Source organism: Pteropus alecto, unplaced genomic scaffold, assembly GCF_000325575.1.
Source record: "Pteropus alecto unplaced genomic scaffold, ASM32557v1 scaffold224, whole genome shotgun sequence".
Lineage (NCBI taxonomy): Eukaryota > Metazoa > Chordata > Mammalia > Chiroptera > Pteropodidae > Pteropus > Pteropus alecto.
The window spans coordinates 4,103,107-4,127,145 of record NW_006436289.1 but is presented as its reverse complement, the minus strand read 5'-3'; the positions used below and the strand labels follow the sequence as shown (position 1 = coordinate 4,127,145).

Sequence of the window (24,039 nt, the reverse complement as noted above, 5' to 3'; positions counted from 1 at the left end):
TCTTTCCCTTGCTCTTTCAAGATAATAATACCTTTGACCTCATTTCAGTTTCCTGACAATAAACTTATGAGGCAGTATACTCCTATTATGCAGATGAGACACAAACACAGAAAGTGATGGGCCAGGGTTAGTATACAGGATTCCATGGAGAGCCTGACCTGACTCCTCTAAGGGCTCCAACTGACTTACCTTTGTGTATTTGCGTGTATGTATGTGGGAGTGCACACACTTTGACAGGCCTGAGGGGCAGGGAGAGATGTAGGGAGCTCAGTCTTTTCTATTAAAACCACCATTCAACAGAGGCTAGCCATATTATGAAATACAGGCAGCATTTGTCTTGGGCTTTTTATTCTGCACAAATAAGTTGGTATGGAAACCACACTTCTGAGGTTACAATCAAAACATTATTTACTTCCATTGGTTTCCTTAAAAACTTACATGCTGATAGTAGGTGGAGAATGTCTACATTTACCACATCAATTCTTTCTTGGCAACGAGCATCTATCTGTAAATGGTTATAAAGTAATTGTAGCAAATGATGTCAAAATTTTCCATATTTTCACTCTCTTGGCAAATAATAAATATAGCCAGTTTTTAATGTCTGTCTCCAATTGAATCATAAACACTTTGAAAGCAGTGCTATTTTATTGATTTCTGGGTTCTCAAGGCTTAGATTGGGCCTGGCACCAAGGAGAGATTGAGCGAATGGAGTTCGAATGGATAAACATGACAACTGGCAGAATTGCCAATACAGGTTAGAAACAATACTCTCTAACCTTTTTTATCAGCTCTACACACTCACCAAAGCCTTCTTTGGTATTTACTTGGTATTCCCATCTACTCTGTGAGTTAAGCAGAACATATATTATCAGTTCTATTACACAGAGATAAAATAAAAACTCAGCAAACTCCAGTGACAGCTCATTAGCTATTGGTAGAGGCCAGATTAGAATCTAGTGTTCTTCTCTCCTCCCCACCTAGCCTCTCTTAAATGCCTCCCACATGTGGTTCAATGAACACCTGAGGGACAGGCTCCATACCAGAACACCTGTACTTGTTCTTCTATGTATTCTACCATTTCATGAGCACCCTCAATAGTGATTTAGTTTTTTATATTAGTCTGCTAGGTCTGCTGTAACAGAATACCACACACTGGATGGCTTAAGCAACAGAATCTATTTCTCATAGTTCTGGAATCTGGAAGTGCAAGATCAAGGTGCCATCAGGGCCAGTCAGTTTCTTGTATGGATTCCCGTAGGGCACACACAAAACACACAAATACACAGATACACACATGCAGACACATACACAAATACACAGATATACACATGCAGGTGCCCATACACACATGCTCAGACACAGACACACACACTATATGAATCATATCACCTCCCAAAGGCCACCCCAGTCCCTCAGACTTTCCTCTCTTCTACCTCCTGCCACCAGTTTTGATCCATTAGGACTGACCATAGAAAAAGTAGCCTGTCTTTTGATGGCCCTGGGAACAGTACAATGTCAGCAAGAAATGGCTTGTATAGCATTGGGCATGCATGCAGAGTAAACATTGGATATTGTCTAAGATCACTTTCAGCTAAAAGGTTCGAAGTTGCAGCCCCAGCCCAGGCTAAGCCATGATAAAGGTCATTTTTTGGTTGTGCCCATTATCAGGACCATGACTGACGGACAAGTCTAGCCTGGGGCCCTTTCCTTTGGGAGGCCTACCACATGCCCCTGGGTTTAGAAATTCTTAGACCAAAGCTGTCTGCTAATGATTTATGCAGGGAGGAGGCAAAAAAAGTGGTGGGAACGTTCTGGTCCCTGGTGGTTGGAGAGTTGGCCTAAATATACCCTCCAGCCTCATCTTCAGCTCCACCCCCGGGTCCCTGCTGAGACTGTTAAGAGTCTGAGTTCTCCCTGAGTCCCAGCATCACCTCCACTTGCTCCAGCCCCTCCTCTCCTGGATCCACTGTACGAATACAGGGCTCCTGCCAAGCTGTGGGAACAGTAAATCTTCCTCACTCTTTTATTCATAATTTCACCTCTACAAACAATGCTGAGTAAAACAAACCCCACAAAATCTCTATGGGCTCTAGCAGTCTAACAGTCTCCTCTTTGCTCCTCTCTGATCCCCTCTGGAGGCAGAAGCCTGGAGAAGAAACCCCGCCCAGCTCCATAGGGTAGCAGCCTCCCTCACCTCCCACCAAAGGGGCTCAGTGAGCACCTGTCACATGGTGAACCTCGTACCAGGCTCTGGGGCCCAAAAATCAGTGAGACCTGGGGAAACTGGGAAATCAATATTAATGGAGCAGCACTATATCTGCCTCACTCTCCTAGCCTCTCCCAAATTGCAGGAGACCTTCTGGGCTTTCAACAGGTTCAAAACATTAGGCAAGGGCTTCTAGTCAAGATGCCAGAGTAGGAAAATGCTGTGCTTACCTCCTCTCACAACCACATCAAAATTACAACTAAAGTACAGAACAATCATCATTGGGAGTTGCCTGAAGTCTAGCTGAACAGACAGACGTCCGACAACTGGGGATGCACAGAAGAGGCCACCTCAAGACTGGTAGGAGACGCAGAGAGGCAAAACATGTTGGTTTCACACCCATGTGTGGTGGTTGAGAATAGGGAGGGATATCTCAGCTGTGGAGGTTCCCCCCAGAGGAGCATAGGAGTCCCACCGGGCTCTCCAGCCCAAGTTTGCAGTGAGAGGAGGAGAAGTACCCACAAAATCTGGTTGTAAAAAGAAATGGAGATTGTGGCTGAGTGAGACGGAGGGCTACTGGAGTCACAGACATTTCTTTAAAAGTCCCATGTGTGAACTTACTCGCTGACCAGCTCACTTGCTCTGAGCTTCAGCGCTGGGGCAGCAGTTTGAAAGGTGACAAGGGCATACTGGGAAGAACCGAGTTGTCTGACTTTCGGGTGAGGGCTGGAGGAGCAGCTTTCTCCCAGACAGAAGTGCTGGCAAAGGACATTGTTCCTTCGTTGGGCCTCCCCGCACCCAGTGTGTAGAGTCAGGCAGCTGCCATATCTGAGTCTTTATCAGCTTTGCTAACACTGGTCACCCTGATCTGGTGATTCCCTGAGACACCACCTCACCCAACTTTCAGGCCCACCCAAACCACTTATGGTGGCTTGTCCATACAAATGGCCTGTCTTGTCTCATGCAGTGGATTTCCTAAAACCTCTCAAAGGTTTGCAAAACACAAACAAGCAGCATCTGGCCTTGGCATGCCCCTCACCTCTTGCTGAGCAGACCCAAACCCAGCACTAGCGGCAGCCAGCCTCAATTCGTGCCTTGGCCTCTCAAGGCACCAGCAAGCCCAGTATGGGTGGCAGTCATCTGCAGATTGCATGATGACTCTTGCCAGGTGGCGTCAGACAGGGCACAGGCTGTGACTGAACTTGGCCTGTGGCGGGACCCCTTCCAGGAGGCCCCAGGTGTGGTATGTCCAGGGCCCAGCTTTGGACAGAGCCACCCAGGGCTGCATCTGAGGACAACAGACCCAAAGAGTAGACTGGGCAAGCACAAGAGCCCTGCTAAACTGAATCCCACTCCAGAGGGTCAGCCCTTCACCAGCCAGTCCTTACAACCAATCAGCCTGAGAGTTAATCCTCCCACTGGTGTGCAAAGAGCAACCAAGACTCAACCACAACAGGAGGGCACACATGACCCATATAAGGGACACGCCCGAGGGCTGGAGGTCAGGTGACCAGGGAGACTGTGCTACTGGGCCCCATAAGACACCTACTACATAAGACACCTACTACATAAGGCCTCTCTGCTAAGACCAGGAGACATAGCAGCCCTACCTAAAATATAGAAACAAACAGAGAGGCAGTCAAAATGGGGAGACAAAGAAACATGTCCCAAATTAAAACAGAACAAAGTTCCAGAAAGAGAACTAAACAAAACAGAGACAAGCAATCTACCAGATGCAGAGTTCAAAACACTGGTGATAAGAATGCTCAATGAACTTAGGGGAAGAGTAGATGAACTCAGTGAAAACTTTAACAGAGGTAGAAAACATAAAAATGGGAATAGAAAACAAAAAAGAACCAGTCAGAAATGAAGACTACAGTAACTGAAATGAAGAATATCTGTGGAGGAATCAACAATAGATTAGATGAAGCAGAGGATAGAATCAGCGATTTAGAAGGTAAAGTAGCAAAAAACACCCAATCAGAACAGCAACAAGAAAAAAGAATCCAAAAAAATTAAGATAATTTAAGGGGCCTCTAGGACATTATGTGTACAAACATTCTCATTATTGAGGTACCAGAAGGAGAAGAAAGAGAGTAAGAAATTGAAAACCTATTTGAAGAAATAATGATGGAAAACTTCTCTAACCTGGTGAAGAAAATAGACATACAAGCCCAGAAAGAGCATAGAGTCCCGAAAAAGATGAACTCAAATAGGCCCACAACAAGATACATCAAATTAAAATGCCAAAAAGTAAAGACAAAAAGAGAATCTTAAAAGCAGCAAGAGAAAAACAGTTAGTTACCTATAAGGGAGTTCCATGAGACTGTCAGCTTATTTCTCAACAAAACATTGCTGGCCAGAAAGATTGGCATGAAATATTCAAAGCGATATAAAGCAAGGACCTACAACAACCAAGATTACTCTACCCAGCAAAACTATCATTTAGAACTAAAGGAGAGATGAAGAGCTTTCCAGATAAGAAAAAGCTAAAAGAGCTCATCTCCACCAAACCAGTAGTACAGGAAATGTTAGAGGGACTCCTTTAAGAAGAAGAAAAAGAAAGAAGTTCAAAAATATGAATAATAAAATGACAATAACTACATACCTATCAGCAATTACTTTAAATGTAAATGAATTAAATGCTCCAATCAAAAGACAGAATGGATAAGACAACAAGACCTTTATATAAGTGAGTCTACAAGAGACTCACTTAAGACTAAAAGTAAAGGGATGGAAAAAGATATTTTATGAAAACAGAAACAAACAAACAAGCCAAGGCTCCAATACTTATACAAGACAAAATAGACTTTAAAACAAAAGCTATGAAAAGAGACAAAGAAGGACCCAGTTATCCCACTGCTGGGTATTTATCCAAAGAAACTCAAAACACTTCTTCAAAGAGACATGTGAATCCATATGTTTTCTGCAGCCTTATTTACAATAGCCAACATATCCATCAATAGATGAATGGCTAAAGAAGAGGTGGTACATATATACAATGGAATATTTCTCAGCTGTAAAAAAGAACGAAATCTTGCTGCCTATGACAACATGAATGGACCTAAAGGGAATTCTGCTGAGTGAAATAAGTCAAACAGAGAAAGACAAATGCCATATGATCTCACTTACATGTGTAATCTAAAGAACAAAATAAACAAACAAAATAGAAACAAACTCATAGATGAGAACATTTTGATGGTTGCTAGATGGGAGAGGGTTTAGAGGATAGGTGAAAAATGGGAAGGGATTACAGTCATGCGGCTGTAAAGTACAGCACAAGGAATACAGTCAATAACATCGTAATAACTATGTATGATGTCAGATGGGTACTAGCTTTATTGGAATGATCACTTTATAAGTTATCTAAATGTCTAATGACAATGTCGTATACTTCAAACTAATGTAATATTGTATGCCAACTGTAATTTAAAAATAAAAAAATATTATAAAAAAATTAAGCAAGGTGAGGTACACCTGCCCTGGCCATCATCTGAGAAGCCACCACGGGAAAGCAGAGGCAGCAAGGTCAGCTGCAGACCCTGCAGTAGGACAGATTCTCACTCTAAGTGCCTTAAGGCCAAGGTAGCAGTGCTGATGTTGCAGCCTTTGCAAAACCGTCCAGACCTTGAGAATTCTCAGGAAGTTTCTGTCTTCCAACTCCAGGTCACCAGAGAAGGCTTTCTTTAAGCCCAACCAGACTGAAGGAGAATTGGGGAAGACCAATGCCCACCGGATTTTGCTCCTTTTTTTTTTTAATACACGATTTTTATTGTCTTTAAAATATCACAGGTAAGTCTGAGGAATCATTTGACATCTTGGCATTTCTGTAGCTGGACAACTTTGACCTTATTCATCAGCCTGGTGAACTGTTCCTTTTTCAGAAACATAAATATCATCCAAAATTTTTCTGATATCTTTGTTTTTCACTGTCGTGGCTTGTTGAATCAAAGCAACTCAATTTGATACAAATTCAATGTCATTTCCTTCAAGAATTAACTTATCTTTCTGGGCTTGAGATACTGAACAAGCAACACCTGACTTCATCTGAACCCTGTAGATGTATTTTACCCAAGAAATTTTGAATTTCAACAAGAAAACCATTCTCCTGAATAACAATGTTGATGAGGAAGTGAGTGTACATGTTGATGGGGAAGTGAGTGTACACAGACTTCATCTTGTAACAAAAGCCCAGTGTAACATCCTTGATCATGTTCTTGTACATGACTACAGACAGTATGAACAGTAGCCAGTTCCTTTCTATTTCCCCACCATTTGTAAACCCGGAGTCTCTTCTTTTTCTTTCCAAGGAGACAGAGTTCTACATTAATGTGATTGAAGTCCCTCCACAGGGTGCCTCTGAGGCCCTTCACAATAACTGAGCATCTCTTCAGAGTGATAGCCGCATTTTCTGGAATGTCAGCAATCTGATTGCTGAGAATGGTTCTCATCCTTGCATTAGATGCAGCAAAAAGAGCTGGATTTTGCTCCTTTTATACAGAAGAGGGGCAATGGACTTAGCATGACCTACTGTCCCAGTTTGCCAATGTCTGTAGGGTTTCCCGAGACATGGGCTTTCTGTGTTAAAACCAGCACAATTCTGGGAAAACAGGGAAGGTGGGGTCACCTAAAAGGCCATGAAAAGGATTCTCCTTCCCTGAGGCTGGCACATGGCTGGGGACAGAGGACAGCTCAGACTTGAGCTGCCTGTTAATGATTCTGCTAACCAAAACTTTCCTCGCTATTTGGCCTCATATGAGGGGAAAGGCTGAAGAGCAGAGGGGTTCTGTGGCCAGCTTCGGAGCTGTCTTGGGAAAATAGGCAGAAGGAAAGTGTCCACGGTCTTCACGGTAGGGAAGAAATTCCCTCACTGGTTTTAGGAGGTGGAGGCCAATGAGGCCGCACATGGAGCTTGAGGCATCGGGAAGGAGTAGGGGAGCACCTGAGAACAGTGCCAGGACAAGGGTTTGACTTGTCTTTAAACCCTTCACCAGGATACGAACCCTGGGGAGAAGGACAAGGGGCCGGGTGGCTATAAAATCTTTTGCCTGGTGGCTCCCCTCCCAGGGACCCAGAAGGCAGGTCTCAACGGAGAGCAGCTGTGAGTGCTGTCCTGGTGTGGGCCTGAGACACCAGAGCTAGCTTGTTTCTTTAGATCTGTCCCAGGAAACAGGATCTCCTCCATGGGTGTCCCAACTGGAAGTTGTGGGCAGACAGATGTCTCCATAGGCAATGGAGGTTTGAGTTAAACTGGTCTGACAAAGCAGATCCCATGGAGACCACCTCACCCGTACCCCTTATTTGACAGGTGGGAGACCAAACTCTGGGGAGGCTGTCACTAGCTCAGGGCAGCACATTCACAAGTGGTTAGAATCCCAGATGGGACTCCCCACCATCAGATGCCACAGCCAGAGGGTCCCTGGAAGAGAAGAAGCTCAGAAGCCCAGCCTGGCCCTGTGAAAGCCCCTGCCCTTCTGGAGCCCACCTGCTGTTCTGAGAGAGGCACATTAGAGGGAGATCATGCCTTCGGGAGCCAGCACTCCTCTCTCCATTCTGTGTGAGTCTCCAACTCCAGGTGAAAAGCTTCCAGCAGATTCCCTTGGACTGCTCTGCCCTGAGGCCTTCAGGCTCTGGAAATCTGCAGAGGGTGCCTATCTGCTATGCCTTGTCTCTCCCAGTCTGGGAATGTGTAAGAAAGTTGAGCCTCACCCTCAGGAAGAGAAAGCTATTCCCCACCTCTGCACTAGGAACTTTCCTAGAGTTGGGACAGGTAAGATTCAGTTTACACAGCTAATAACAATGCTGGGCTCCAATCAGTTTAGCAGGAAACAGAGACTGGAGGGTGGGGCAAATGCAGATACATTCAGGTGTGTCTGATTAGTGCTTTGGGGAGGAATCCAGACGCAGGATGCTGAGGGAGGCGGAAGAGTGAGAGCAGATGTAGGTGGGTTCTGTTTTGAGTAGTCAGGAGGGTCCTAAGCGTAGGGCCAGGAGAAGGCAGAGAAGAGAGAAAATAATAGAGATACAGCTACCCTACCAGCTTTTAACATTTATAGTATTTCTAGTTTTATCCCATTGTGGGTGAGCTCAGCATTTCCAAAAATAAAATGCAAGAAAGAACCTGAGAAATGTTCTCAAGGAATGACAGGGCTGCCCTTTTTTTTTTTTTTTTTTTTTTTGCAGCAAACTTTCTAGGAAACACAAGACTACATAAAGGGCCAACAAGGAGAGAAAGCCTGCACCCCACTGCACCCTTCAGACCCAAGAAGAGAGAAAGGCTCTGTCCTGGGCAGGGTGGCCAGGAGCCACCTTCATGGGAAGCCTCTGGAGGCTCGAAAGCTCTGCCCAAGCAGATGAGATGCTGACTTCTCCAGGAGGGGAGTATAGATTTCCTGCACACAGAAATTCCCTGACTTATTCAACGATAGGCCTTTGGAGCTCCCTTAGCAATTACCACCTCACCACGCAGCTTCCTGCCTGGCTAGCCACGAATAATTTATTGCAAATAAGTCTCTTTGCTCCAATGAGGCAGTTGGGTTTTCTACTTCTGAATTCCCTACAGAGCTTAACATAGTTGGGGACCCAGCTGGCCCTCATTAAAATTCTTCTGGATCTGAATCTTCCCAACTTACCATGCCCCCTTCTCCACCCTCAAAATCCAGCAGCCAGCCCAGAAATGCACTCATTTCTCACTTTCCTAAGGGCTGGATTGGCAGGTGCCATCAAAGGAAAGGCAGGTTAAGAGCCCCCGAGTCTGTAGATCTGACTGGTAACTTGACAAGAGCTTCCATAGGTAAACAGAGAGTCGCTATTAGCAAATTCTCTAATTAGGATTCTCTTTATTGTCCTCCTGTGGAAAATATTCATTTGTAACATTTAAGTCAGACCATGAATCTCATGGAGAACTGGAAATCTGTAAGAATATTACCTAAAGGTCTCTGGCAGGAGTCACCTCCCAGGTTTTGGTTGCATCACCTATAAAAAGTATTACATAGGCAGGTGCCTAAGCCTGAGATAAAGTATCTTCCAATTCTACTCTTCTGTGCAAAATTGGACCATCTCGTTCATCCATGTGCGAAAGCGTGATGTAGATTTGGAGTAAAAAGACCTAGGGTTCACATCCTGGCTCTGCATTCCTGGCTGGTCTTGGGAAGTCACTTAATCTTTCTGAACTAATTTTCTTCCCTATGAAGTGGACACAATAATAATATCTTCACCACATAGATATGAGATTTAAATGAGATACTATATGTGAGCAGGGCTGACAAACTGTAAAGTAGTATTCAATGATTACTGATTATTAATAGGGCATAATGACGGCGATACATAAAAATGTTCCTTTAAATAAGCAATTGCTTATGGGTGACATAAGAAACGAAAAAGATCATAGTTGATGGACTTGCTGGTAACTTCTCCCTGCCCAGGGGGATCGGCTGCCCTGAATCTGCCTTTTGAGATGGGCACTTAACAGATCTTAGAGTGGAGGCTGGCAGTCTGGCCTCTACAAAAGCAGGGTGAAGCTGTTGGCCACCTGCCAGGGCTTCTCCCATGCTGCTTCTGCAATTTGACAGCAGACTGCAGACAACCTCCTCCCCAAGTAATAAAGTAACAGTAAATTAAGGCCCTTATTTTTTAGTGCACTTTATGCAAAGGGAGCAGACCCTCTAGGAATGAATATTCATTTGTACTACCCTTAAAAAAATGCTGATAAACTCACAAAAAGTTGTTATTGCTAAATGCTAATTGCATTTCCTTGGGTAAGCACCATAAAAAATTCATTGCAGTTTTCAGAAACAAGCTCCCAATTGCATTTTAATTGCTAGAGAGGCGAGACTAGGGGAGAAACTTAACCAGGAAAATACTAACTAGTTATAACAAGGAACTCTCCCCAAGCCAGAAGGCCCAGTTCTGAGCAAAGAGCTAAGAAAAAGCGATGGGTCTCGTTGGGAAGCCAGACCTAAGAGAGCTCTGACCTAAGTGTTTCTCAGACTTTGCAGCGTCTTAGCACCTAGATGGCTGGGGCTTTTTGTTGCAGATCATGACATGCAGATTTGACAAATGTAAAGAATTAAATAAATATATACATACCAAAAGTCTAGAGAGATGAGCAGGAGTCAATTCCATAGTTTTAAGAAACATGTATGGGGGGAAGATTGTAATTTTACCTTTTAATGTGAGGGTCTGTGGGGGAGAGGGGGGCAGGAGACTGGACATAGACCATACATATCTTCATTTTAATAACAGAACTCTTTGGACCAGTTCACAAAACTGTCATTTGAAACCAACCTATTCCAACACCAACCAGAATATTTTTACAGTAGCCCCTACTCCTACCCCTGCTCCAAGCAGGGCCAGCCAAAGCCAAGTAAGAACAGGAAGCAGGTGAGACCAACCACAGCAAAGTAGGGAGGATCCTGACTCCATGGGCTTAATCTGGGCTGGCTCGGTCTTGACTCCATCTTCCCAGGAGCATCCAGAGGCAGGGTGGAGGGCACAGGGAGAAGGAAGGCCCAGGGTATCCCTGAGCATCCTCCCAAAAGATGGGCACAGTGGCTAGGCAGGGGAGAGAGCAGAAGGGCAGGCTGCTTCCGGCATCCTCTTCCTTTTCAGCTCCTCCCCGACGTTCAGCAGCTGCCCCACGCTCCAACTCTGCCTCAGCCTCTCTCTCGTCATTGGGACTCGCTGGTGAGATAGAGAAACTGGAAATCAGAGTGTGAGGAGAGAGCTCTATGGCCTGGAGGCTGGCCCATGGGTGGTGACTGTCTCTTGTGCAGTGATAGGAAATCCATGCCTTCTGCTTCGGGGTCTGCTGCTTCTCCATCTAGTGGACCTGCCAGAGATCCCAGAAAACATGAGGTTGGTATGAGTGAGATGGAGGAAACGATGGGATTAGGGGAGAGATTCCTGAGCTGAAAGAGGAAGGAGCTGGATCCACAGCGTGGCTCCAGCATGCACTAGCCAAGTAATTTTCATTTTAGTAAATCACTTAACTCTTCAGAACTTCATTTCCGCTTCTACCAAATCGGGCTAAAAATATCCACTTCTCTAGGTTTTTTTAAGGTTTGAACGAGATGATGGATGCATATGTCCCCTGTAAACCCTAAAGTTTATTAGCTACCACCCACCCCATGCCCAATCTTGCAGAAAAATGCTTTTCTTTATCATGATCAGCATTTGTGAAGTACTTGATACAAATAATGTGTTTTTATACACATTATCTCACTTGGCCCTCCCACTGAATAGATGAAGCGAGTGGCTTGCCCAATGTCGCACAAGAATTAATTAGTTGCCAAACCTAAATTGCTAAATGCTGAGCTCTCTCTGTAGTGCAGGGAATATGGGCACCAGTAACTCCCTTAGAAATCAAGGGTGAGTGATGGTCATAAATAAATCCAAAAATAACATGAGGATCACTCGCTCTAAGCCTAGCACTGTGCAGACCTTATACAGGTCTTACCACATTGAATTGTCACAATAGCATACCAGGTAGCCACGATGGTTATTACCAGGCAACTGAGGTTTACCAGTTAGGAACTTGCCAAAGTTCACACAGTAAATGGTAGACCTGGGGTACAATACAAACTCATATCTACTCTTCCCCAGTTTATGCTTAAATGGCTAGAAAGCCAATGGATTCAACATAATAAGCATCATTTCTGCTTCATCCCTCCTGGGGAACATTCTCTAGCCCCTCCCAAGCCCCCAGCATGGCCCAGGCCTAAGGGGTAAGGGTCACAGGTTCCAAGGAACAGGTCCTCTACAAACTTCCCCGCCTCACCCCGGCCTCCACACTCACCCATATCGTATTGTGGATCCAGTCCAGGAACTCAGCAATCTTGGCATAGACGCCAGGGTGATTGGGCTCTGCGCAGCCTCGACCCCAGCTGACCACCCCCACGAGGCGCCATGTGCCCCCATCTGGGCACACCAGGGGCCCCCCGCTATCTCCCTGGGGGATCCAGGCACAGAAACCAGAGGAACAGGCAGTTAGTGCTTCCAGGTAGAGGAGCACCAGACCTCCCTGGTTAGCAGACCCTGCATTCCAGGCCCCTTCCGCTTCCAGCATGGATCCTGCCTTTCTTCACCCCTCCTAGGGATGCTGCTCAGACAAGGGGCCAAGCCACAGCAGGACCCCTGCTACCCACTCCACCACAGCCCCCTCCCTGCCACACCTGGCAGGCATCAGCCCTCCCGTCCAGGTAGCCGGCACACAGCATGCGGGGGGTGAGGGCCCCGCTGTACACGCAGGAGCTGTTGCAGAGCTGGGTGCTAAGCAGCGGCACCATGGTGTCCTGCAGAGTGTCCGAGCTGTGGGCTGCAGGAGGCAGACACAGAGATAGAGGGACACAGCAAGGCCAAAGGGCACAAAGCAAGGCCCAAGAAGGCAGAGCAGCAAGAAGGGAGGTGGTTAAAGGCCCCAGAGAAACAGAGACCAAAAGAAGGGATCCCAGGATGTGGGCTGTGGACCCTGAACAAGGAGGCAAGGGTCTGTCAGACTTGGAGTCTGGGAGTGAAGAGGAGTAGAACTCTCATACACAACCTCAAATACTAAGGCCTTGGCACTCCTGGGACAAAGGTAGCGAAAGTAAAGGGCCTGGGTTTAGGGGAAATTCGGGGGTTGTTCTCTCAGAAAGACCAGACAGGGAAGACTGGGGCCCCTAGGCCTGGCCGATGGTGACACCAGAGGACAAGTAGACTGGCACTGGAATGTGACTGGGGGAGGTGGAAGTGCCTCTCCTTGGGAAGGATGCCCCGCCCCCCATTCCCATACCCATTTGCAGCCAGGGCCCTGGGAGTTGACTTACTGTGGCTGGGGTCGGTGTGGCCCCAGCCAGATACCCAGCACTGTGAACCCCTCGGAAAATCCTGCTCTTCGGCCGGCAGGCACACAGCGCCCACGGTGTCTGTGGAGAGGCGTGGTCCTGGGTCCCTCTCAGGCTCAGTTTCCCTCCTTGAGCCTGGGTGCCCCTTCTCAAACTGTCCTGGTTCTTGGTCTCCACCTAGTCCTCCTATACAGTGTGCAGGTTCAGCACTATAACACCTTGGGGGTCACCACTCACACAGAGGACAATATATAAACTTCAGTGCGCATGGCACCCTCTGGATTGGGCAGCGTACACACCGCACACGTCCCCACCTGAAGAGGAATGGGGACTGAGGGAGAATGGAATTCCTTCTGGGCCTTTGTACCCAACTTCTCCTAATGAGGACCCATTTCGGATTTTCCCCAGGGTGTTTGGTTCTTCTTGGGGCATTGTTTACAAAAGTGTGTGATGCGCCCTACAGGAGGAGCCCGCATATATTCTTAGGCAGTACACAGATGTGCCGTTAAATAAACACTGATTCACGTGGGGAGAGAGTCCCTCCAACTGCATGAAGGAGAAAGATTCCCTCTGGTGCTCCTTTTAGTGCCTGTCAACCTCCATTTAAACACAGAGGGAGCAGGTCCCGGGCACAGCAATTCTGCAGAGGACAGCACCCAGCTAGAACTAGAACACTGTTTTGTTTTCACTGTGTACTTTTGTGATTATCTATTTACTATAAGTAATATGGGTTCTCCAGTTAGGAAGTAACTTAAAGTTCCCCTTTTAAATATATTGACGTCAATTTGGAAATATTAACTATTGAATAACAGTTCAGAGAGTACCCATATATAAAGTTTGTGAAAGGCATATAGCAACAACTGTTGTTGGGGAAATCCAAGACTGCAGGTCACAATGGGAGGGAGAAGTGCTAAGTATTTGTGAGTGCATGCACACAAGTGTATATGATGTGAGCATGTAGTATTTGGGAGTGCATGCACACAAGTATGTATGATGTGACTGTGTGTGCATGAGAGTGAGTGTACATGTATACTTGTGTGAGCATTGCACGTTTGTCTGTTTCTGTGCATATGTATGTGTTTGTAGGGGAGTGTGCACGTGCACATGTGTTGTTGGAGGTGCCCTTCTAGGACAGATGCTATGGAGAAGCCTGGCCCCAGAGTCAGCACACCAGGCTCAGGAACTATTTGCCGCATGGACTTAAAAAAAAAGTCACTTCCCTCACTAAATTCAGTGTCCTTATCTGTATGTACCTGCGTCATCTACCTGTCAAGGTTCTTATGAGGATCAAGTGAAAGAATATTTGAAAAAAGAAATCTTATTAACTATAACATGCCACAAGGTGGCTGGGACCGAGGACCAGCCTGAAGACAGGCACAGGGAGGCTATTGATAGAAGGAGCAACTGTAAAGCTCTGCTTGCAACCTGGAGGCAAATCCTGCCTGCAGCCCAGCTATGAAAAGGGCCAGAACATTTGTCCCCAAAAGAGTTTGTGCACTTTGGGTCCAGGTGATGCTAAGTGCAGTAAGTCACCAAATGAACTGAATGCTTTAAGGCAGCGGTCCCCAACCTTTTTGGCACCAGGAACTGGTGCTCCTATGAGAATCTAATGGCTGATGATCTGAGGTGGAGCTAAGGCAGTGATGCTAGCACTGGGGAGGGGCTGCAAATACAGATGAAGCTTCGCTCACTCACCCGCCACTCACCTCCTGCTGTGCGGCCTGGTTCCTAACAGACCACGGACTGGTACCGGTCTATGCCCCAGTGGTTGGAGACCCCTGCTTTAAGGTTTACAGCACTAAGAGGAAACCTTAGAAATCTTGCCTTTCGGCCCTCCCTATGCCTGCTCCTCTCTCACCACAGCCTGCACCTGCTCACCCGGAGCCAGCGCCTCACCTGAGAACATGAGCGGTGTCCGGAGCCGCAGGAGGGCGACATCGTAGTCATGATTCTGGGCACTGTAGAGAGGGTGGGGGATGATCCTCTCCACCACAGTCCCCTGGTGTGGCCTGACCATACTGTGGCTGACCAGCCCCGCATGGACTCGCCAGCTAGACAGGCGGGACAGCCTGAAACTGTACACAGGAACCATGCTGAGCCCGGGAAAGGAAGGGGCAGAAGAGGTTGACATAAGTGAGGTGGAGGGTGGAGGAAGCTGACCAGAGAGGCTATTAGTGGGGACCCCCATCACTAGGCTGTAAGCTCCCAGAACCCCTGAGTACCCCCTCAAAGATGGCAAGACAGTGGGCATGCAGTAGGTGCTTAATAAATGCTCAAGTATTGATGGATAGAGAAGTAAGACATTATGTGTCATCTGCAACCACCATCCCCACTCCCCTACATAGACCCCCTCCAAGTTTTACAGCAAACATCGAAGGGCCTTGTATGATGTAACTCTAAATCAGGAAAACATCCATCAGTCCTGTCTTTCCACTTACAGTACGTGATTCTGGGGAGTCATTTCACTTCTCCCAGCCTCAGTTTCCTCATTGTAACATGAGGATTACAATATCTGCCCTGCTTACCACCAAGCAAAGAGGGCCAAAGAGCTCATTCAGTCATCATTCATCCTTCATTGCTACAACCAGTATTTATTAAGCACCTGCTGTATTCCAGGACTGTTCTAGGCCATGAGGACAAGGCAGTGGGAAAATCAACAGAGGGATTCAGTGGAAAACAAGACTGAGTCCCTGCTCTTGTGGAGCTTCCAGTCTAAAGGAGAAGAAAGATATTAAACAAATAATTACATGGAAAACGGTTTAATTAGAGTGGTGATAAACGTTAAGAAACACAGAGTACAATGAGTATGAAAGCACTTTAAAAACTTAAAACTTAAAAAATATAAAGAACCGATACTTGTATTATTACAGCTATTCATGTACAGCTGTTCTTGGCACTGAACAGGGAGAATTTCACAAACACCATCGTGCCCACTCACAGCGGACATGGGGAGGCAGACAGTTGGACATGGACATTTTATACAGGATGTACCAATGGCCAAACAGAAAAAGTGACTGAGGCACTCTCCTCCCCAGCATCCTGAGACTTGCCTGTGTATGCAGTGCGCAGCGGTCACTACCCAGTGTGGTGCCAGCACAGAGCCCCCACATGTGTGCCGGGAGCCCAGGGCCACACTGGCCTGCCAGGGCCAGCGCCCAGGAGCCACAGCCTGCCCACCCACTATCCGAGAAGCCAGGGGCCTTGCTCCACACTCTGCAAACAGAGAAGCACCAGTAAGTTGGAAAGAAAGAGATGTGGGTATCGGCACAGTCTTAATGCTCAGCAAGTGTAGTCCAGTGCGAATAGCTTACATCTATTATTCCTGGTCCTAAGTAGAAATGTTGATTACGCACCTGCAGACCCTACCAGGCTGTGAGCTCACTAGAGCAGGGACCATGGCTGTGTTATCTATGGAGCCCCAATAACTAATGAAACGCCTGTCCTATAAGAGGTGTGTGGGTGGATGCATGGAAGGATCAATGCCGAGATGGACAGATGCATGGGAAGAGAAATGAAAGGAACTACACAGACTGTTTCCCATTTGACCCCTAATTCAGTACCCTCCTTGATCTCCTGAAGCTGCTAACTGGTTAATATCCAGTAATATTTCCAACTTCAAGGCTCTCCAGAAGAAAGGGGGAGTGAGTATCAGAGGCCAAGGCAGGTAGTGTCAGGTAGTGAAGCAAGGAGACCATCTGCCTGGGCCAGTGGCTGGTGGAGGATATGACAAAGACTTAGACAGGGCTCCGTTTGGGCTGAACTGTGTCTGCAAGAAGTGTCCTGGCAGGCAGATGGGCAGGTAGACAGGAAACCCCACCCCAGACCCAACCGAGCCTCTCTATAGGGCTATTCCGCACATGGAATTGTGGGTGGGGGTGAGGAGAGATTCCTTCTTCCCACCACTACCTTCCTAGGTCCAAGATATGACTCACCAGAGCATTTGAGGGAAACAATTTGGCCAGAAGCGCAGTTGTCCCTGCAAAACAGAGGCACCAGCAAGAAGCTGGGCAGGGACCCACTCGAGGCTGAGCACCCACCCAAGGGCATGGAGGAAGGTCGGAGTCAGAGGAGGCCTCTCATGTAGCCATAGCCATCTGGTTCCCACCCCTACCCAAGCCCCTAAGTCCCTCCTCAAAACAAGTCTCCAGGACACAGTGTGCACACTGTCCAATTGCCCCAAAACACCAGCTAGACTTCATGGTCCTCAAGGGTTGCTTTGGGTAAGGCCCAAAGTTATAAATCAGGTATTCGTGAATGAGAAAGCCCAGCCGTTCCTGCTAAGCGTCCCTGAGTAAATGTGCGTTTGGTGGATGAGTGAAGAAACGAGTGGGGAGTGAACAGGACTCTGCCCGTGCTCCTTCCCGGGCTTACTCTAGTCTCTATTCCAAGCCCCTTGCCTGGCCCTGAATATCCACATCCTTGTTTTTTTCCCTTCTTTTTCCTTAGCATAAACTTCAGTTCCAAAGCCCTCTTTTCTTTCTTCACTCATCTCTTGCCCCTCATAGCCCAGTGCCTGGATTCTTAGTTCCTTCTAGTTTCTCAAAACCACAGCCCTCTGGCTCTCCTGGCAGAGTCAGTCCTACTCCTGCTTCCCTTTGTCTGTTCGGGTCTCTAAGATAGCATTCGAAGCCTCCCTAATCTATACCCATGTTCCCATGATGGACCCTCAGAGGGCGGGAGCTGGATAGGAAGGGCCTGAGAAATGGGTTCAGACAAGAAAAGTGGTGTGAAGATAAGAAAGCTTCGGAGCGGTGATGGGGAGCCCAGCCAGCCCGGGAAGCTGCTGGGCAGCTGGAAGAAGCCCAGGCAGAGCAAAGACCTTCTCAGCATGTGCCCACCCCCACGATCTGGGGAAGGACTCACTCTATCCCAGAGCCCTCTTCTCTGGAGGGTCTCCAGGATCGAATCAGCTCTTAACCAGAACAAATCAACCATCTCTTTCCTGAGACTTATCCAAGACTCGAGAATTATCCAAATAAAATGTGGCAGGGGTGAGAGAGCAGTCAGTTTGGAGACAGGAGCCCGGTTCTAAGACTTGGTTTGGCAGCTTATTAGTTCTATAACCTTGGACAAGGCCTTTTTCCTGATCAAGGCTCAATTTACCCACCTGTAAAGTGGGAATAAGAGTACCATGTCAAATACTGTGACAATAACAACCCATCTCACAGTTCTTGCAAGGGGCAAGTAAGATAACGTGTGTGAAACTTGGATGGGCAGGCGCGTGGATCTGAGTTTGTAATTTCTGATCAGGAAATGTTCCTCTTTGTCCTCCTGTCTTACACCACCAATGTCCAAGCCACCAGGCTCCAGTGACGGGAAGATTTTTGCTGAACTGCTTGCTCACCAGGAAGTAAGGGACCCCACTCATCTCCTCAGTAGCCTTACCTGGGTTGCCACACCTCCTCCAGGACACCTCCTAGTTTAGGAGGGAGCTGAGCAAACTTGTGAGAGCTGTTGAGCTTGATGTCAGACAGGTTCACCCCCTTGTGGTGAATAAGACTTGGCAGAAGAAAAGAACAGAACAGGAGGAAATTGGCCGCAGCATGAGAGGTGGTGGTTAATAACTGGAACGTGCATGAGATACTACATCCAGATAGTGACCAAGCATGGCTATAACAATTGCCTCTTCTGAGATTTGTTTGTTAGAAAACAAAGACACTCAAAGGAGAGATATAGGATGGGGCACCATCATGTCCAAGATGACCAAAATGACCTCTTGCCATTCCCTGAGCACTTTGAGCATGACAGGCAGATAAAGGTCTCTAACTCCCCATCCCCTGCTGCTAGCCCTCCACCCTCCCCAGGCTTCAGGTCTGGCCCCAGTTACCTGAGATGCCCAAGGCTCCGGCAGATCTGCACACCCAGGGCAGAGCTCCAGCCCTCGTGGCAGACCAGGAGCCAGTCTGGCCGGGCCCTCAACTGTACTTGCAGCAAGAAGTCCTCAGTGTTTATTCTGAAAGATACTGAACCATAGCATGAAAGCCACATCCCACCTGCTGTCGGGTGGAGGGGTGGGGAGGGCAGGGGGAGCTGAACCTGGCCACTGTAGGATCTGTAGAGTCCTTAATAATAGAGTCTGGGTAAGATACTGAACCATAGCATGAAAGCCACATCCCATCTGCTGTTGGGTGGAGGAGTGGGGAGGGCAGGGGGAGCTGATCCTGCCCACTGTGGGATCAGAGTCCTTAATAATAGAGTCTGGATCGCCCAGTGTCAGGCTCCCTGTTCCCCAGTACATCTGGCTGTTTCTGAGAACAAAATAACCCTATCTGTGCAGCATTTCAGTCTTCCGTTTTAACCAAATGCTTTTACATGTGATCCATCGCTCATCGTCATGGCAGCCCTGTGGGGTGAGTATTACCATCCTTCCCATTCTGCAGAGGGAAAACTAAGGCATGAAGGTTAAGCGACCTGCCTAAGACCACAAAATCTGCAAGTGATGGATCCAGGACTAAGTCCATGTCTTCTGATTTCAAATCTTGTGACAATACTAGTGATGGTTACCATTTATTGAACATCTCTGTTTTTTTCCAGGCTATGTGCTAAGCTCTTTTATATATTAGTTTGTACTATCCTCACAACTTCATGCAGTGGATATTTTTACCTCTATTTCATAGAGAAGGAATTGGAAGCTCAAAGAAGTAATGTGCCCAAAGTCACACAGCTAGCAAAAGGCTGGCTCCAAGCTAGTTCTAACTAACTTCTATAACTGATTCTAACCCCAGCCTCAGCAGCATCATACTTTCTGATGTTCAACTCTTGCCTGAAGAGGAGAGGACAATGTCAGGGTAAAGGGGTGACAATGTATAGTGATGTTCCCAGCCCTATAAGTGACAACTGGATGAAGACATGCCAGTCACATACTATCTCCCCACCTACCTGGCTCCTCTTCCCCCAACCCCTTGCTGGCTCACTCTGCCCAAAATGGCAAGTTGCCATCCCTCCTGACATCCCTCCTGGGCTCCTGGATATTCCACAGCTAGAGGTCAAGGCAATCCCCGGGGGGTGTTGAAAGCCCAAAATTAGAGATCAGCTCTTCAAGGCTAGACTATGTCACCACAATCACACGAGAGGAGGAGACCCAGATGGGTAGCAGCAAAGTCTTGGGCCTTCACATTGGTTCTCTTGCCCCCAGCCAGAAGAGGAGTCCAGAACTGTGAAGGAGCTCAAGGCTGGGGAGTCTTGTAGCCATGGGGTGTGGCCCACCTGTTTTGGGAAGCGAGGGGAGCAGGGCTTCCTCTCCATTGGCCTCTGAGCAGCTCAAAGTCATAGCCTCATCCTGCAAGGCCCCGGAAATGGGCCGAGAGGCAGCTGGCCACAGATGCAGTGCTTCAGAGGACAAGGACAAGGAGACAGTCATAGAGGAGAAGCTGGGGAAATGGGAGGGATTCCCACAGGAGGGGGACAAGGGGCAGAACAAGACACCTGCAGCAGAGAGAGGCAAAAGCAGCCATCTGGGGACACCTCATCAACCACTCTGCCTTATGCAGGTCCCTACCTAACACGCTGAGGAGAGGCACAGTGCTCTCTCCATCTCTCCATCTCTCTTTGTCTCTGACTGGGAAAGATTTCTAGGAAAAGTTTGGCCAGCACCTCCTTAATTCACCCATTCAGGTACCTTGCATTTCTCACTATAGTTCTAGACTGTCCTCATGTAGAGCCTAAATCCCTCCAGCTGCAGTTTCATCACATCTCCCCTTGTCCACTCAGTTAATGAGAGAGACGCTCATCCATCTGCCTTTAACATCTGCATGCACCAGCGCTCTCTTCCAACATCCCTCAGGTCTTCTTTGTCCCTCCCCAGATCACCGAAAGGTCCCAGCACTGACCTAGAAGCCATGAGCCAACGCTCGCACCAGCCAGCAGCCCCAGGGCTGCCAGCACCGCACAGCCGCGCCGCCTGGAGCACCAACACTCTGCCAGAGAGACTGTGGGGGATGGCAGAGCAATGTCTGAGTGCCTTGCTCTTGGCTGCCAGCCTCACTCCACCCTGAGGCACCACTGTGGGGCTAGGCAGCCACTGAGCTACAGCAGGAGTTTGCCCTGCTGCACGTGCCCACCTCCCGCTTCCCATCACTCCTGAAGCCCACAGATCCCACTCAATCCCCAAAATGGAAAACAGAGAGCAAAATCAGATCTGGGATAAATAGCAAGACGGCCTCTCCCATCAATCATTTGGGGCTGACCCATGGAGGATCTGAGGAAGAAGAGAATCGGGGAGGGGATAAGAAGATTATCCCTTCACTGCCCCCACCCTATCATTCCCTGACAGCCCAGTCTGCCCTACTGGGTTGCTGCTGGGCCTCAGGCCTCCGTAGTGGGTCTCCCAGCTCTGCTCTGAAGATCCAGGGTCCTGGGCCCTCCTCTGCATACTGAGCCTCCGTGGGGGCTTGGCCATCCAGCATCGGGCTCTGGGGAAATAGTTGCCAGTCACTCAGGATCCCCACACCAAGGAGAGAAGTCACAGGCCACTACAAGCCTCCACTCTCTAACCCCGGCCATGCTATCATAGCCACTTGCAAGCCTTTTTTCATCTTGGAGAGTCTTTGTGTGTTCCCATAGATATCCCTCCAGACCCTCTATGCTCTCCTGGAACCCCTAACCCCACACGCCTTACTCTCACCTAGCCAGTAAGTGTCAGAGACTTGAACCCAGACTGGGCTGATTCCAAAGCTCACAATCTTTACCACCTCCAAACCTTGCCTCCCATGAGCATGGAGCGCATCTGCTGAGTCCTTTGGTATCCCTCCTCAGGCCTCAAGATCCCACCCTTCTTCATTCCCTCCTATCTCAGAGAAAGAAGTACCCTTCCTCAGTGCACCATCCATCCATTCATTCAGTAAACAGTACTGAGCTCAAGTAGACAGGCTACAACGGGAGATATTGTAAGGACCTCACGATAAATTAACATGAATCTCCACCACCACTGCCTCAGAGACATTGCATTTGAGTCCTGAAGATAAGTCATGTAAACGAAGCAGTACACTAAGAAGGAGAGCTTACTTTTCACTGGGGAAATCAAAAAAGACCTTCTAGAAGAGGCATTCTCTGAGATGGGCTCTCATAGATGACTAGGATTTGAACTGATGTATATGGCCACTGGGAATTCCAGGAAAAGAGTATTGAAGAGGAAAAGGCATGAGGGTAAGAGTAAGTTATACATTTGCCTGAAGTCCATGTGCCATGAAGAAGAGTAATCGAAACTAAGATTTTGGAAAAAATACTGGACCAGCGGTTCAAAGCTAGGTCTACAGCCTACTACGTGAACTTAACAACTCACTGTCTCTCCAAAAGTCAATTTTCCCATTTATAAAATAGAAGCGATAACCCCTGTTTCCCAATAAGTGGTCTCCTCACTTCTAGTGCCTTGTCTCCCTCCATTTATTCTCCATGCCCGAGCAATCTTGCTAAAATGCAAACATGAGCAAGCTAGCCCTGCCTTTAAAGTGCCCAGTGAAGCTTTGTAGCCTTCAGAGTAAATCCAAAGCTCTGTGGCATGGTTCACAGCATCCTCTATGATCTTACCCTTCCTCATCACTCCATCCATACCTGCCAGCACTAACCCTCTCCATAGCAGAACTTAGGGTCATACCAACACACATGCAAGTCCTCAGCACCTCCACGGGCTCTCACATCACAGAGATGTTGCCCCTGCTGTCCCCCTCCCCATATAGCTGACTCCTATGACCCTTCAAGAATCAGCTTAAATGTCACTTGCCCAAGAAGCTGGCCCTTTTATGTTCATCTACTTCTCTCTCTTTCCTTACTGACCCAGGCATCCCAGGGCCTAGCTTAGGGCCTAGCACAAAATGGGAATTCAGTTAAGGTACACTGAATGAAAGGAGGGGAGGAAGGAAGGAAGAGAGAGAGAGAGAGAGAGAGAGAGAGAGAGAGAAGGAGGGAGGGAAGGAAGGAGAGAAGAAAGGAAGGAAGGAGGGAGGGATAGGAGGCTAAACAAGATTATGTGATTAAAAGGATTTTATAAAGTACAATGCAAACATTAGGAATAAGAAAAAGAAATATGTATAAGCTATGGATCCTTTCTTCAAGGAACGTGTAGTCTAGTAAAGCAGACAAGGCCCCTTAAAGTTGAAGTAACTCCCATCTCCCCTGCAGACCACCTTTCTCTGTCAATACAGCTTGGTCTAGAGAGAATTCCAGGTAATGCCCAGCCTTTCTTCCTGTCTCAGTATTGAGGGAACTTGGCTTTCTTTCAATTCAACTTCTGGAAAAACTGGCCTCACCTCAGGTGCTGCCCCACCTCAAACCTCATTTGTCCAAACTCATGTGGCAGCCTAGGAAAATGGTCACTAATTGTACAGGACCTCCTGGTCCTCCTTTTGAGTAGGAGTTCAGTGTAATAATGATTTGCTGAGCACTGCCTACATGCAAAGCACTTGGTTAGGCATATGGGGAACAAGAGAGAATAAAGTCAGCTCCTGGGGGAAACAAAACCAGGAGGTTGGCCACACAGGGCCCCCTCTAGGATCTAGCCCCTGCACCAGAGCGCTAGAGGAGGTTCTTTCTAACAGCCAAGAATCCCAAGGGCCAGGGGTGGGTGGTAGAAAGAAAGAGAGGCCAGATCAGGGATGGCGCAGAGGTATGTAGCCTTACCATTTGGGTCAACAGCACCGATGTAAAGCCCCAGGGTCTGCTAGGAAGAGTTCTGCTCCTGTTCTAGATCAGCATTGCTTAAATACCCTGACTGGAGGGTGAGGTCTCCCTAGTTCACACATGGCCCCTCCCCTCATCCCCCTCCACACACACACACGCACAAAGACACACACCAGAGAGACAATGAACTCTGCTCAGAAACCATGAATAGACCCCTTGTTGCAGGAAAGGGGGCCAAGGGCTGGGCTGGGCAGCCTCAGCCCCTCCCATCTGCTAACTAGAAGCTTAGAAACAGAAAAATGTTACAGGGAGGAGGGGAGGCCAACTACTGTTGCTTAGCAACCAGGTCCTTTGTGCCAAAAAGTGTGCCCCATGCATGCTAGCACAATTCCCCCT

At 47.8% G+C, this 24,039-nt stretch overlaps 1 protein-coding gene and 1 pseudogene across 1 annotated transcript in view; both read right to left on the bottom strand.

The window, feature by feature from the left end:
• Positions 1 to 5,999: 5,999 nt before the first annotated feature.
• On the bottom strand, positions 6,000 to 6,657 carry LOC107195745 (annotated as a pseudogene).
• A 3,701-nt stretch (positions 6,658 to 10,358) lies between these two features.
• The window catches only part of TMPRSS5 (transmembrane serine protease 5), a 33,190-nt gene continuing 19,509 nt past the window's right edge, over positions 10,359 to 24,039 (bottom strand). Inside the window, exons 3-14 of the mRNA XM_015590106.2 lie at positions 21,317 to 21,440; positions 20,859 to 20,957; positions 20,236 to 20,358; positions 18,857 to 18,992; positions 18,415 to 18,528; positions 16,962 to 17,005; positions 16,080 to 16,242; positions 14,926 to 15,104; positions 13,012 to 13,110; positions 12,379 to 12,521; positions 12,003 to 12,155; positions 10,359 to 11,036 (exon numbers count right to left, since the gene is read on the bottom strand). Coding sequence (XP_015445592.1) covers positions 11,028 to 11,036; positions 12,003 to 12,155; positions 12,379 to 12,521; positions 13,012 to 13,110; positions 14,926 to 15,104; positions 16,080 to 16,242; positions 16,962 to 17,005; positions 18,415 to 18,528; positions 18,857 to 18,992; positions 20,236 to 20,358; positions 20,859 to 20,957; positions 21,317 to 21,434 — 1,380 coding nt within the window. The 5' untranslated portion in view covers positions 21,435 to 21,440 and the 3' untranslated portion in view covers positions 10,359 to 11,027. The remainder of the gene's footprint in view (positions 11,037 to 12,002; positions 12,156 to 12,378; positions 12,522 to 13,011; positions 13,111 to 14,925; positions 15,105 to 16,079; positions 16,243 to 16,961; positions 17,006 to 18,414; positions 18,529 to 18,856; positions 18,993 to 20,235; positions 20,359 to 20,858; positions 20,958 to 21,316; positions 21,441 to 24,039) is intronic.